This window comes from Sesamum indicum, linkage group LG6 (genome assembly GCF_026168435.1).
Source record: "Sesamum indicum cultivar Baizhima isolate 11 linkage group LG6, ASM2616843v1, whole genome shotgun sequence".
NCBI classification, from domain to species: domain Eukaryota; kingdom Viridiplantae; phylum Streptophyta; class Magnoliopsida; order Lamiales; family Pedaliaceae; genus Sesamum; species Sesamum indicum.
The window spans coordinates 25,882,243-25,898,903 of NC_142662.1; the positions used below are offsets into that span (position 1 = coordinate 25,882,243).

Consider the following 16,661-nt stretch of genomic DNA (forward strand, 5'->3'; position numbering starts at 1 on the left):
CACTTATAATAATCTATGATCTATCCATACTCGTTTATCTCAAGGCTCTAGGGTCTATTTCGTTTTTCAGTTCTAGGCTTACCAAAATAACATCGTCCCACTAAGGACGATGCCAGAAACCAAAGGTTGAAATAGGAATTTAAACACTCAACTAAAACTGTTTCACATTGATTGCTTAAAAAAATGCATTTTTGACATCATCCAGAACTAAAGTTGTGTATCTGTCTCTTCCTCATTGTCATTTTCTAACGAAAAAGAACCTTTGTCCCTATCCATTCCCTCTCTACCAATTTTTTCCCATATTTAAAATTCAAGAAATGACAAACCATTGTATTCAAGAAATTTTATTGCAGTGCTCGCAGAGGAGACTACGTTTATCCACAGGTCCCTTGTGTTGCATGTAATATGCTTTGTTGACGAGGGGAAGAGGTTCTAGATCTGACTATGAATGTTATCGTATGAGTCATTCAAACCCATCAAAAACTGTATTAGTTGGTTCGCATCGTTTTGTTCCGCCTTGGTTTTGTTGCATCCGCAAATGCAAATGCCACATGAACACATAGCTGGTGGCAAAAGGCATAATAATTCATCCCAGAGTTGTTTCAATTTAGTGTAGTAACCAGTTACGCTCATATTACCTTGCAGATAGAACTAATTTTGCGTTGCAGCTTGTATAGCAGAGTTCCGTCACACTCACCGTACCTTGCTTCAAGCTCCAACCAGATATTTTTAGAAGAACTTTCATACAGGTATGCGTTTACCAAGTCTTTGGAGATGGTGTTGATCCATGTCCATACCATACAGTCTGTAATCCTCCACTATCTGTGTTGAGGAGTCCTAATCGCAGGCTGTAGTCCTGTGCCGTCGATAAATGGCAACTTATCCTTGCTTTCTTAAGCTATCCTTATATACCTACTCCAGGATAGCCAATTGCTCCCACTGAATAGAGCAGAAACCATTACCATGTGATGATTCCCAGTTCCAATTGCTATGGAAGGAAACACAGGCGTATCAGTTGATGAGCTCACCATTCTCATCGAATGTAAGGTTCAAATGAGTGAAATTGATCGTTCAAAGCACTTCGTATGCAAAGACCATCAAGATGATTGCTCTGATACCATGATAGAATGAGGCATAAGCCCCATGGGTATTGGGTTACAGAGCAAGAAATGTAGAGGACTGAAGTTGTGTTTTCATTCATTCAACGAGAACTGGTACAATTTCAGTTTAAATACAGATACAAAGGTGGTGAAGAAGAAACTGTGTAACTAACTAAAACAAAAATAACAACTCTGATTCCAAATCAGTTGCCACCTAAGCCACTAATGCCAACTAATGAAAGTGTAAAGCACAACTAATAAAAATGTAACGAAGGAGAAACACGACTTCTTCGCTGCAGAACCACAGTAGCAAAAACAGAGTTAGCAGAAGAAGATGTTGCAGTATGTGAAGGAGATGGAACTTGAGCTGAATTCAACAGGTTCTACCAATCACTTCCTCATATGTGGAGTGATGGGATACACATTTGGAACTTCTTACATTCATGGGTCTGCAGAGCAAATGCTTTCCTTGTAGTATATTCTTTTGACTGCAACCCATAAATATGGACATGATTGGGTTAAATAGATTATTGCAGAGATCATAAAAAGACAGGACAGAGGCTGGTGAATGAGAGGTCCATGTTTTAAGTGTATTCAAGGTTATTATTAGTTGTTTGCCGTGTTTATGCATGTAAATGAAATGCTTAAATTAATTGCTTTGAACTACAAATTGTCCAATATTTCTCTATTCAACTATGAATTCTAGGGATTGCTTTATTTGGTTCCGTACTTGCTTAATAAGTTGAGCTATGCCATAATAATTACATGAACCCTCATTGATGTGGTAAACTCAGCCACAACGAGATCAACTAACTTTGATGGTGCAACACTATCTTTTACTTGTTTCTTGCAATTACTACTTTCTTGGATCCAACACAACGAGTTATTTGATATGCTTGATAAATAATGCTCTCTTTCCACTAATCGTGTTTAAGTCATATAGACATATTTCTAATACTTTGTAAATGGTGTTGCGTCACATTAAAAATTGAAAGAATATAAAATAAAAAGAGGAACTTAAATCACAAAGGCTTTTTCCACTGAAGACCAAAAGTACTACAAACAAAGTATTCTTTATTTACAATAGGTCAAATTTGTTCTAAACATAATAGATGTCGATGTCCTGAAAAAGGAACCGCAAGGCTCTTGTGTGTGTCATGAAAGCTAGTGTGTTAGTGAAGCAAGTTGACGACTGTATCATTTGGCTAACACTTGTCGGATCATCTTCACTAGCATTACCCTGCACATAATCAACAATATCAGTATCATTTAAAGTTTGTAAAGAGCAAAATGCATAATGTATCTATCAATAAATACATCTATTACGATTGATGGCTCTAGAGTTTGTATTTGATTTCTCAATTATGTGCTTGCCAAAATAACTTCATGTCGTTAAAAACTGTGCGGGGAAATTTAAGAATTGAAGTAGGAGATTCAAACACTCAATTGTTTCACATTGACCGCTAAAAAGAATGTGCTTTTTGACACTATCTAAAACAACATGATAACTAATGTATCTATCTCTTCCTCTCTACCATTTTTCTAACCAAAGACGCAACCTTTGTCCCTATCTAGTTATTCTCCACCGATTTTTTTTTCCATATTTTAAAATTCAAGAAAGGGTGAAACCATTGTATTTTTTCTTTGTATACTTCAAATCCAAAAATGTACGTGATTTCTATGAAACCTTCACATTCTCAACATTCTAACTTGGAAGTAATAGGATTATGAACTTTGAGGTCAGTTTAAATGTGAAAAATGCAAGGTAGTTCGGAGTTGATGCCTAAAAGAGAGATAATCCTCCATTGTTTTTGTTAATTTATTCTCAAATTATTCATTATGTTAGGTTTTATCCAATTTGCTTTTTCAAAACCTTTTGGTTGTCATACATTTAAAACTTTTGTACAAATTGTACAGAAACACCATATTTGTCCATGTCAACGTTCAACCTTTGCAGGTGTATCATAGTAAAATTTATTGAAAATCACTACTACGCAACCACAAATTAGTTTATTTTTGAACTTCAGAAATAAAATATCATACACTACAAGATAAAGCGGTTGTCTAGATGCCAATCTCATTATTTATTTTTATATTACTTGTACACCTATCATTTTAAAAAAATTGTTACCACATCTTGGCGAGTAGCAATATAGGTAATGCATGTAGTTCTTTAAGTATTATCAATACAATTATTTATCACAACAACAAAGTTAATTATACACTTTTTTGGAATTCTAAAGAAAAAAATTTCATTTGTTCAAAAGTAATAAATCGAATGCACTTCAAACTTCAAAGTGTTTCCAAGAATACAAAAACTGCTTTAAATGACAATAAAGATCAATTAATGACTTTCTTTGAAAATAAAAACATGTGACTTTTTTTAGGCACTTATCCACAAACAAGTAAATGAAATACATCTATATACTTATTAAAATTGCACAAAATATTCAAAGTTTGTAAATTTATCTTAAAGAAATTAGTGCATTTTGATACTGATTTTGAAAACATGAGTTGATAACACAAAGCACTTGACAAAGAGAAAACAAATCTCAGTAAAAGAATAAAAAAGAAAATAATTTTTTTAGAAATATACTATGGATGATTATTCAATAAAACTAAAAAAAATCCCATATCTAGTATTAATTTGTTCATTAAAAAATATTTATCAAATGTTTGAGATTACGTATATTTACAAAATTCACGAAATCTTCTTAAAAAATTATAATTGGCATCTAGACAACCGCTCTACGCTTTAGCATAGTATTTTATTTTCCAAAGTCCACAAAATAAAATAACTCATAGTTGGATAATATAGATTTTCGATATTTTTCTATGATACACCTGCAACCATAAGATGTTAAACATGAACCAACATGATTTCTGTAAATCCATACAATAATTTTAAATGTATAACAACAAAAAGTTTCAAAATAAGCTCATGAAGAAAACCCAACATGACGAATTAGTCAAGAATAAATTTACAAAAAAAGGGGAGATTCGCTCTCCAATTTAGGTCTCAACTCTATACTTGCACCATTCACATTTCAACAACCTCAAACATTCCCAATCATATTCTTTCCGAGTCAAAATGATGGTCACGTGAGTTTTTCAAAGAAATCAGCGCACAAAATTTGGATTTGAAGTTTACAAAGTATAAATTTAATGGTTTCAGCCTCCTTGATTTCAAAATATGGGAGAAAAGTCGGCAAGGAAGAACTAATAAGGACATTGGTTTCTTTTCGGTTAGAAATTTGACGAGAGGAATATGAAGATACACAAGTTAACATTAGGTTCGAAAATATCATCAAAAAGCATACTTTTAGCGGCCAAAATGCGTCCCAATTGAGTGTTTAAATCCTACTCAACCCTTTTGATTCCCACACAATTTTTAGCAATATAAAGTTTTTCGGTAACACAGAATTTGCAAAACCAAATCCAAAGCCTTCAACCTTTAATAAACGAGTACACATAACCTATAATACTATTAATATGCTTCACTTGTAGAATCAAATATATGCATGCTACATGTGTTAGGCCGCCATTTTTAATTGCAGAATACATACTTTTGGAATTTTCTAATGATGACTCGTCATATCTATCTGATGCTCTTTGGGACTTGAAACATGCTAGACAATTCACAATTTTAATGGCACTAACAAGACATAGACAATGACAATACTGCTGACAATAAGCTTGCAAATAAAATAATTGCCAATAAATAATATGACATCTCTATCAATAAAATAATTGCTAACAATAAACATGCTAATAAGGCAAAACTACGAATAAACCAAGACATAGAAGATAACAACATAAATACATGTGGCATTCTCCAATTCAAAGGCATAATATGCAACAGAAATTGACTGGTAACAAAGATAATAGTAGTAACTTACTGCTCCTAAAGTAGTAGACTCCCAGTTGCCGATCAAAGCCAAAACTTTTTCAAACTAAAGTGCTAGCGAAGGAAGCATCACTAGCAGCTAAATTGCAGAAAATTTGCGAAAACATCACTAACCTCTCACACAGACTTACCAATTCTGATGGCTTGCAGTCTCAAGTTTGGTTTCCACTATCAACCACCAAATGGGAATCCACTGTGAAAACACGCAAATGTGATTAAATTCCATTACAAGAAGGGAAAGACCCAAACCCAAAAAAACAAAAGAAAGACTAGATAAGCATATGGCTAAGCAAGAGGATAGAAGAATAAAATAAAAAAACATCTCACAATATTCTTGTGTTCAATATAGTGAAAATTTTTAAAATTTCAATGCATGCATAAATCTGAAATGTTTATTTTTAACAAATAAAAATATTATTTCGTATTTAAAGAGTGGAGATATACAGTGTAAACAAGGGAAACACGAGATATGCTCATGTCAAATATACGTCAACAGAAATTTTCACGAAAGAACTTACAGCTGCTAGAATAATGTACAAACATCGTCATTTCTCAAAATCCTTTCAAGAGCCCATGAAAAATAGTCTCAACACTTCAAATCATGACAGCCAAATGGGGAAAAGAAACAACAAAAAAAATTAAAAAGACAGAATAAGATTGCACTGAAGAATTTGTAGAAGGAATATCGATCAGTAATAGAACATATATAGAACCTTGAGCCCTTTTCTTTGTTTTCTTAGTATCTCAAAGTTTGAACATCTAAAATTTAAAAATGAATTAAGTAAAGGAAGAAAAGGGATGGGGAGAGTTCATACATATACCTTGAAACATAACCTAGGTGAGCAGGAGCCAAATCGTTAGTGAAGACCAGTTGACGAGCCTTGTTCAAGGTTTCTGTCTCCCTATCTGAGAAAATATAATGAAGAAATAAAAAATTTCAGCAAGAATCCAAAGAAAAACAAAAAGAAAATACAGTAGCCCAGAAACATTTTCCTTACATGAATGAGAACAGGGATTGACAAGACAATGCTCCACTGTACAAGGAAAACTAATTGGCGAAAAATCGAAGGGGAGTATTTTACAACTCTACTTTTATTTATTGAGGGTTAATAAGAAAGATGCAGTGATGGAAATTGTCTTGATTTTATAATGTGTAGAAAAACGTAGAACATTGAAATTAGGGCAATGAAAAGAGGTTGCCTTGACGGTGGCGGTTCATGTGTCCTCCAAGGGCTTGAGACTTGCAGAACTTGAGGGAACAAAACCTGCACTCGTAGACCTTCCCGGCCTCATCTTTTCCCTCCTTAGCGCCGCTTTTCTTTTTCCTGTAGCCTCCTGCAAATATGCCAATTAAATCAACTTTGATCAGACTAATCTTATACCTAAATTCCAACCTAATTCACCCCAATCAAGATTTTTCTTGCTGTCTTATCATACTTACTACAGGGGTTTCCTTTTCATACTACAAAATCCCATGAAAAGCCCGAAAACTCTTTTCAAGAAAGGTGGAGAGAATCTGAATTAAGATTTTGGGGGGAATTTGTTGATTAATTGAAGATTTGAGCAAGAGAGTTTTCAGTTTTATTGCACAAGCAAAATATCTTTGCAGAAGAAACAAAAATTGATATCAAAAGTTTCTGAGAAGCACAAAAACACAAGAATCAAATTCTGAAAACTGTTCCCTTTTCGTAATCCACGGCATAAGGGAAGGGTAAGAAGATGATATATATATATATATATATTATTACAGAATTTCAGAAAATTTCATTGACTGATCAGTTGTAATCTTGGTTTCATCTTTTTCTTTTACTTTTTGCTTAACTTCAAGAAGATGTAATAAAAAAACCGCAGGCAATAGTACTAAAGACAAAGTAATGTACCAGCAGACGAGGAGCTGTCCTCTGAGGCCTGTATACCATCTTTAGTGTAATCTTCGCGTCTAATGGATTTCCCTCTGGTCTCCTGGAAAAACAAGAACAAAGAGAGAGAAAGTGAAGGAAACTGATCGAAGAGTTTGAAAAGATGAAATCATAACAAATGTTAGTGTGTAATATATAGTGGGCCAATCAACGGTAGCATTTCTTTCTTTTTTCTTTTTTCTTTTTAATTTAGAATGCTTATAAAAATTAGCCTCCAACGGTAAACATTTGCTTGGAAATTCAAATTAAAAATAAATTTGAGAGATTTTTTTCTTTATTTTATTCAGTATTTATCAAAAAAGATATTGAATATACTTCAAAAAATAAAAGATAAAAAACTAATATACTTTAATATTTTTTAATTCTTTATCCACAAAGTTGTTAGATAATATTGCTAAGATCTCTTTTGGATGAAGTCTAATGATTTTTTTATTTTTATCTAAAAAATATATTATATTTCATTTGGCATAATAAAGTTCATTCAGATTGTCCACATTTGCGGATAAGTGGCGCTTAAGTGGATAGTCTCAATGATTCTATTTTATTATATATCGATTGAAAATTTTAGCCGATCAGATCTAACAATTGTGTGAATTATATTAGTCGAATGATATATTATAAAATATAAATTAATATATTAAAATCATAAAATTATGAAATCTAAATTACAAAATTCCTCAAAATGATGGTAAAGTGAGTATTTGAGTTAAGAATAAAATAATTTTTTTTTGGATAAATAAAAAGAACAGTGTGGTACTGTCTCATATTTTAGTTTTAAATGATATTAAAATATAATATTTTAGTTTATATTATCCAGAAATAAACTTAATCAATAATTTAGTACATTCTGGTAAATTTTTTTGTATATAAATATGTAATATAATTCATATAAATTTTATCATTGTAATTTCAATATCCACTACAACAAAATGCTTATATTTCAAAATTTTCACCATATATTATAATTGTTAGCCAATATATTATATTTTAATTTTGGATGATATTAAAATATGGTATTTTGCTCTATTTTATCTAAAAACAAGCTTAACCAACAATTAGTATGTTTGGATAATTTTTTTTGTAAGTAAATATTTAATATAATGCGTATGAAATTTTATCGTTATAATTTCAATATCCACTAAAACAAAAATAAATTTATTCACTATATATTAGAATTATGTCAACATCTTATATTTTAGTTTTAGATGATATTAAAATATGATAGTTTAGTTTATATATATGATCTCAAAACAACAAGCTTAATGATATTATTTATCCACTAATGGAGAAAGCTTAAACCGAACGAAAGTTCGAGTTATAATGAAAATATGGAATATTCCTAGATTCTGAAAATACAGATGAGGGAATTTCTCATGAAAATTCCTGAAAATGTCAAAATGATCCCAAGAGGATTGATCCAAAACCTCTCACGCCAGAAGAAGAACGTGAATGGCTGAGAAATTTTGAAGTTCTACAAGTACTACCAGTAAATACGGTGAGGTGTTTACACTCCATTGAAGTCCATGGTAGAATCACAGCCAAGAGAAGCGGAACGGGTAAATTCCTGCATAATTGCAATTCTAAAAATTATGATTAAAGGAACTAATTGGAAAGAACTCGAGTCGGACACATGAAAGATCTCCCAAAATTTGAGAGTGATACAAAAGACAGTTCAAGACTATGGACATAGGTTAATTCATGAAAATAGAATCTTTGAGCCAGAAGGTGGACAAGGTCCTTAAGATCTTTCCCAATCTACACAAGGACCTTACAAATGTGAAGGCAGAAGTTGCAGTTCTAAAGAGAAACTAAAAGGAGAGCCCTGAGACCTCAAAATCCAGACAAGAGAGAATCAGGGACGCCCTTGGGACAATACCTCTTTTACATCAAAAGAGGAAGGCCACAGAGGTTCCAAAACCGAAATTCAGAGAAGATCTGATCATTGCACTATAAAATAATGGAGGTAACAAGAGCAGATCTATTAGATCTACCAGAACTGGCAGAGTCCTTTCCCCAACTCGGGATTGATATGCATATATAGATAGGGCTGGTTATTTACTTACTGAATGGAAGGCTCATTCCTCTACTGATATTTTCTTTCAGGAATAGACTATGAGGTGTCTGCCTGTTGAAGACGAGGTCTACACGCTATACTTAGGCAGGTCGGGCCAGTATGCAGTTTTTTCCTCTTTGTCAGTTAGAGTATAAATCGTATTTTGTTTGTATAGAGAGAACGTAAGCGTGGGGATTACTTGTGGTGTTTGATATGTATACATGATGTTGTGGGTTGATTATGCTTGTTATGACGTTGAGATTACGTATGCATATTGATTAGATGATTATGTGCATATTTATATATATGGATACATGGGTTACTATAAGTATGACGTTTAGGGAAGATATAGCCCTAGTAGCGATAGGGGGTGGTACATTAGGTGGTATCAGAGCAGGGATTAGATTTTCTAGGGATAGTAAATGAAATGTGATATTATACGTGAGGAAAATATTAGAAATCTACTTACATGTGCGTATTTCATATAGGATGGAAGCGTTAATGAAAAACGTTCCTGGCCCAACTGAGTCATTAGAGTCTGTGCAGGGTCATGATTCTGCATCAGAATATCAAGGGTTAGAATCCCAAAATAGAAATGTCCCAACAACCAGAAATTAAGCTCTTTATGCAACAATTTCTAGAAATGATGCAGAGGATGGCTCCACCTCCAAAACCCCAACCACAGGATGCAACTATATAAAAATTATAAAATAGTAAGGAGACAAGGGACGAAGGTATTTGCAGTTACAACTGATCCTGCAAAAGCCGAAGAATGACTGAGAAACACGGAAAGGGTGTTGGACAGAATTGAGTGTACTTCTGAGCAAAAGTTGATGTACGCAGTGTCCTTACTGGAGAAAGACGCCTTAGACTGGTGGAAACAGTTCCAAGGAGCAAGAACCGACTTGTCACTTTGACGTGGAATGATTTTTTAAAAGAATTTGCTGACAAATATACTCCACCGGTCTACAGAAACCGTAAGAAAGTTGAATTCCTTGAACTAAAGCAGAATGATTTATCTGTTGTTGAGTACGAGTTGCACTTTGTGAGATTGTCAAAATATGCTCCCGAAAAGGTAAGTACCCATGTAAATAAGTATTTAATGTAATGCATATAAATTTTATCGTGATAATTTCAATATCTACTACAACAAAATTCATTTATTTTTGAATTCACCATATTTTGGAGTTATTAGTTAATATATCATATTTTAGTTTTAGATGATATTAAAATACGATATTTTGGTTTATATTATCTAAGAACAAGTTTAATCAATAATTTAGTATGTTTTACTAATTTTGTTGTAAATAAATATTTAATATAATGCATATGAATTTTATTGTTACAATTTCAATATCTATTACATCAAAATGCAATTATTCACTATATATTAGAACTATTAGTCAATATCTCATAAATTTAATACGTTTTGATAATTTTTTTATAAATAAATATTTAATATAATTTATATGAATTTGTTGATGTTAGTCAAAAACTAAGTAGTGGTATGGAACTTTGGTTACTTCTCATTAAATGATTATACCAAATGATTTTTCATGGCTTTTAATTTTCTTTCATCGTATTGATTCTTTTTGGTCTTTTTGTGAAAATTTTCTTCCTAGTTCTTATTTAGATTTTTTAATAATATATTTCAAATGGTACAATAGTTCATATTTTTTTCAAATTCAAATATTCTTATAAAAAATTAAATGGGCTCGAGCTCCAGCTCGGCTCGTGTGAATTGAGCTCAAGGTCCAACCAATTTTTTTCTGGTCGCCGAGGTCGGTTCAATTGCAGCCCTAGTGCTTGGTAGTGTCGAAAAACTATATAAAAAAGAAACTCATATTATTTTACTACAAATTTCTTACTTTTAACTCATATTAGATAAAATAAAGATTATTATGTAAAAAAGAGTTAAAGATGTATTTTTCAATTCTCGAACTTCTTGATGCCTCATGTCGATGGTAGTTCTAAACAAATAAACTTAACGAGCTCGTATGTTTTACAATTAGAAACATATGCAGACAATTCCTCCAAATTTATGTATTTTCTTTGTTGTTATTTTAATATTCTTACCTTATGAAAATTAAGATATTTCTCAATTTTATTGAATTTTCTATTCTTGCCGTTCAATATAAATTTCATATTTCTAAAAGAGGTTTATGCTTAATAGCAATGCACTTATATTTTACATGTTAATTAAAATAACGAAATGTGTAACTCAGAAGTTTTACTTCTTTGGGCCAGAAAAAAATAACAATCTTTATTGCCTTTAAATAAAAAAAATAATACAGAGAATGTCGAAGTTCTATAAACAAAGTGTTCTAATTTACATAAACAAAAGCCTCGAAAACCCATGAGGCTCCAACTCGGAAGACAATCCGAGACAAGTTCTTCACTATGAAGCAAGTTCAAGATAGGTTTGTCAGACGGAACTCTTTTCTTGATATCAACGCCGCTGGAGTTATATGATCTGCCACTTCCATTACGTCAGTCGATGATTAAGTCATGCTTTCGAAGGCAATCTAATGTCAACCTGAAGAAAACAAAAGACGAGAGTCTTTAACAGTAATGTACACCACAATTATAACAATCTATAGTCTATTCATACTCGTTTATTAAGACTCAAGGCTCTAGAGTCTATTTGGTTTTTTCAGTTCTATGCTTACCGAAATAACATCGTCCCACTAAGAACGATGCGAGAAACTAAAGGTTAAAATAGGAATTTAAACACTCAACTAAAACTGTTTCACATTGATTGCTTACAAAAATGCAATTTGACATCATCCAGAACCAAAGTTGTGTATCTGTCTCTTCCTCATTGTCATTTTCTGACGAAAAAGCAACCTTTGTCCCTATCCATTCCCTCTCTACCAATTTTTTCCCATATTTAAAATTCAAGAAATGATAAACCATTGTATTTTCCTTTGTACACTACAAAACCCAAATTTGTGCCTAACTTCTACGGAACCTTCACATTCTCACCATTTTAATTTGGAAGACATGTGATTATGAATCTTGAGACAGCTTTAAATGTGTTGGACGCTAGAGACTTCAGAGTTGAGGCCTAAACAGGAGATAATCCTCCACTATTTTTATTGATTCATTCTTGATTCATACACTGTGTTAGGTTCCCATGTTGCTTTCTCAAAACTTTTGTTTGTCATATATTTAAAATTTTTGTACAAATTTTACAAAGCCACCATATCCACATTATTGACATCTGAACTTTGTAGGTGCATCATAGTGAACATATTGGAATATCGTTGTCATACAACCACAAATTAATTCACTTGTGAACTTCAAAAATGAAAAAGCACATACTAAATTGTAGAATATTTGCCTAGATGCCAATTATTTTTTATTTTCAGAATACCTCTGCATATATATCTTAAAAAGCTTTTTCACACAAATATAGTTAATAATACATGTCTTATATTATCATTTATCACAAGTAAAATTAATTATGCACTTCTTTGAAAACCCAAAAGTTAATCCAATTTTCCAAAACTAGGAAACAAAGTGCATCTTAAGTTTTCCAAAGAACTACAGAAAATATTTTAAATCAGTTATTATTTACAGAAATAAAAATTTTAACACATTTCTTGGAAGTCAAAAGTTGCGACATTTCATGCATTTTCCAAAAACAAGTACATGAATAATTGATTAAATACATTTCAAACTTTGTCTATTTATCTTTCATTTTGGTTGAAGATAAATTAGAACACTTCATACTAATTTTGAAAACATCAGTGCGCAACAAAAGAACACTTGAAAAGAGAAAACAAATCCTTTGGTAAAAAAGAAAACTAAGTTTTGTTAGTAATCAGTAAGAGTAAAAAAGTTCTCCATTTGTAAAAAAGAACACTTGAAAAGAGAAAACAAATCCTTTTGTAAAAAAGAAACTAAGTTTTGTTAGTAATTAGTAAAAGTAAAAAAAGTTCTCCATTTCAATATTTATTAAGTTACCAAAACTTTATGTTCTTTAAAAATCATCTACCAAAATCTGACATTACAAAAAATTTCACAAAAAACTACCAACTCATCTTGGATTTAAATTGGCATCTAGACAAGCATTGTACATTTTAGCATAGGATTTCATTTCAAAAGTTCACAAGTCAAATAATTCATTGTTGTATAATATAGATATTCCAATATATTTTTCGATGATACACCTGCAAAGATAAAGATGCTAGCAACATGAACCGATATGCTTTCTGTAAATTCATACAAGAATGATAAATGTATAACAACAAATTCTTTTGAAACAAGCGCATGAAGAAAACCCAACTCAATAAATGAATTAAGAATAAATCCACAAAAAGAGGAGGATTCATTCTCCAATTTAAGTCTGAACTCTATGCTTGCATCCTTCACATTTTGAGCAACCTCAAAATCCATGATCCCATTATTTCCAAATCAAATGGTGATAGCGAGGGCTTTCCACAGAAATTAATGCAGTAAATTTGAGTTTTGTAGTTTTCAAAGTGTAAATTCAATAGTTTCAGCCTTTCTTGATTTCATAATATGGGAAAAAAATCGAGAGACAAGAATTAATTGGGCATCGGTTACCTTTCAGTTAGAAACATGATGAGAGGAAAATGAAGATACAACTACCATTAGGTTCCAGAATGTCGTCAAAAAACATACTTTTAGCAACCAACATGTGTTTTAATTGAGCGTTTAAATCCGAATTAACCCTTTTGTTTCCCGCACAATCCTTAATGAAACGAAGCCATTTAGTTCGCACATAACTCGCCAACCAATAAACCCTAGCCCCTCAGTGTTTAACAAACGATTAAGATCACCTATACTAACTAATATGTTTCACTTGTAGAATCAAATAAATGCATGTTATATACTAACTAATACTTCACATGAAGAACCAAATAAATGCATGTTATATGTATTACTAGAAAATGATATATCAAATAAGGTGGTATCCTTTTATAATTGTATGCTGCATGTGTTGGTGTAAATAAATACTTAGTAAAGTTCGACATGGTCCAACCTCTTACATCAATCTGTCAAAGTTTAGAGAATCACATGTATGCATCAAAACAGAGATAGGTGAAACTGATTGATACAAAGATAATAGTAGGAAAAGCAAAGGCATTACTTACCACTCCTAAGACCCAGAGTCGCCGATCAAGGTGAAGATATCACTACACAACTTTCCATTAGCTTCAGACACTTGTCCTATTCTAGATTGCGTAAAACCATCAACACGACCTCACACACGGAAACAAAATAATTGGCATCACATTCACACAGGTAAAATGCGGAACTAGTAAGTAACGTTTTTTAAGCATAACATGCATGCATTTATATTGTTGCCAAGACTCACTGTCTTTCCTATCCCAATGGTAGGAAGATCAACCAACAGCTCAAGATGACAAGCCAATACAAAGCCTGCAGACTTTCCAATGATTTCAGTAAGGACAAATAGTGGCATAACAATGAAATCCATAGAAAGGGAGCTGCAGTAACAATATATATTCAGGAAAAATATAGTAACCATGACCATCCGGAGGCGTGATAACCGACATTTTCTGGACCATAAAATCATTCCATACCTATAATACAATAAATTCACAAAGAGACTCACACCCAAAAAACTAATAGAAAATAGAGTTTCTAGAAACTCCAAATTTGTCAAGACGAATCAAAAGCAAGCCAAACAAGAGAGTTAAAGATTTCGCAATGTGACTCTCCAATTCAAAGTAAGAATCTGCTGAAGTTACAGAAAGCTTGATACCGCAAAAGAATGACACCAGAAATTAAATCTCACCGATCCCAAAACATGTAGTTTTACTTGAAAATTTCATCACATGTGACAAGGAAAAACAGGGCAAGCTTATGGAAATAAAACCTCTAATTGTGGGAAATGGAGGATCAACCACAATGGCCACAACACATCATTCTTGTAAATAGAGCAAGCATTCATAAATTTCAAAATTATACCAATGATTTAGCAATTGCAGAAGAAAACATGAAAAAGAAAAATAAATAAAATAAAGGGAAGGAAAAAAAAACTGGTTATTTCACCAAGAAGCATGGAACACAAGAATTCACAAGAAGAGCAATCAATTGTACCATATCAAGAATCAGAATAACAAAACTGAAAACAAGAAAAGAGAGTTCATACATAAGACCTCTCAAGAACATGAAGAATTCGAACCTTGATAATGGAGGAATCTTGATGCACGACTTCAAGAGTAGAAATGTCCAAAACCACAAGGGTTGCCCAAGCAATTGACGATTCATTTCTTGAGAAACTCAAGTCAACCCACCCACATGCTTGAGGATTTCACCGTTGGAATCTTGATTTTTTTTCTATCCCCTCAGAATTGGTCCTTCATTGGGGGTAACTCCCAGTCGAATTCATCATCTGTTATCAGCCGTATGATTCTTGGATTCTACAAGGATATTAGAACCATTAATAAAATTTCTGTTGATACAAGAAAGCAAGAAACTACAACAGGAAAAAGAGGAATTGCGAAACTTACTCAATCCATTCGTTCAGAAATTGGGAGAGATGTTGTTAGTCCCTGAAGTGGAAGCGTCTTCTTCCACGGAGATGGTGGAAGAATGAAATTGGAAGAAAAGGAAAGAAGAGAAGAAAGAGGGGACTGTTCTTTTGCCGTGTTGTGTTGTGAGAGTGATTCTCAGATTCTGGCTTATATTTATCGTCAGAATAATTTGTAAAAATAACAAAATGCCATAACGGTAAAATAATTTACTAAAATGAAATAAACAAGAAAAAGAAGAAACCAATTCATTAAAACTCTCTCTCTCTCTTCTTTTCTTTTTCTTTTTTTTTAATATATTAGTGAGCACGTCCGAACAATAAAGTGTTAGTTCTTCCAAAAATTAATCAATTTGACGATGTCATAAATCAATGTAATAATTTCTATCTTAAGACCAAAGTTAATTAAGCATTATCTTTATTTTCTGTTTATCTTAAATTACCACTTAATATATCTACCATGAAGAATTCTACAAACCAAAAAAAAATACCATACAATGAGCACACATAGAAATACTTATTATATTAATCCTCTAATCTTGCATTATCTGTAAATTTTTTAAATATTATATATATATTAACCTCTTGCACACTACCCACGAAGAAACAAAATTGCGTGCACATGAATTACAAATCATTCTCACCCTTTTAATATGTGTTTGTTGGTCCATTTCATCGAGTAATAATTAAAATTTAATTCTTACAGGAGCAAACACGGTCAAATAATGAAGGATCTTTACAAAGAAAAAAATGAGATCTAACTACATTTAGAATTATGGAATCTAAAATAATTTTGTTGAAATTTTAAGAAGCGTTGAACAATCTGAATATTTAAATAAAAACACAAGATACTAGCAGCTCTCAAATAAAAATTACCTAAGTAGCCCAATAAATTGATAGATTTAGTTGCGGTTGGAATGGGGATACTCTTGGAATATACAAAGAATAGTTAGGGCAAAAAGAGCATTAAAGAATTCAACATATTTATAAAAAAATACCATAAGTTGCAATGAATAGCTTATGACTCTCTTACAATTTGGGCTTATATTAGTCTAATTTAGAGAAACATTAGCAAAAATTGTATTTAAAAAATCTTCATTTAACTTATAATACATTACAACTCCTTCTCGTGAGATTTAATATAATTACTAAT

General features: G+C 32.0%; 1 protein-coding gene and 1 long non-coding RNA gene across 3 annotated transcripts; both read right to left on the minus strand.

The window, feature by feature from the left end:
- Window positions 1-2,117: 2,117 nt before the first annotated feature.
- Window positions 2,118-7,026, minus strand: LOC148787963 (zinc finger protein JAGGED-like; the record flags this gene model as incomplete). Its single annotated transcript, XM_088881278.1, has 5 exons — window positions 2,118-2,340; window positions 5,139-5,200; window positions 5,829-5,913; window positions 6,208-6,342; window positions 6,888-7,026. Coding segments are annotated over 4 exons (381 nt in total), but the record flags the coding sequence as incomplete, so codon positions are not given.
- Window positions 7,027-11,225: 4,199 nt separating this feature from the next.
- Window positions 11,226-15,651, minus strand: LOC105163337 (uncharacterized). 2 transcript variants are annotated; one of them, XR_002287272.2, is made up of 4 exons: window positions 15,489-15,649; window positions 15,161-15,398; window positions 14,103-14,391; window positions 11,226-11,515 (listed from the first exon to the last, which is right to left on the minus strand). It is a non-coding gene; the product is annotated as an uncharacterized LOC105163337 (long non-coding RNA). The 2 variants fall into 2 exon arrangements; XR_016065836.1 differs by having other exon boundaries at window positions 14,103-15,398; window positions 15,489-15,651.
- Window positions 15,652-16,661: the final 1,010 nt, after the last annotated feature.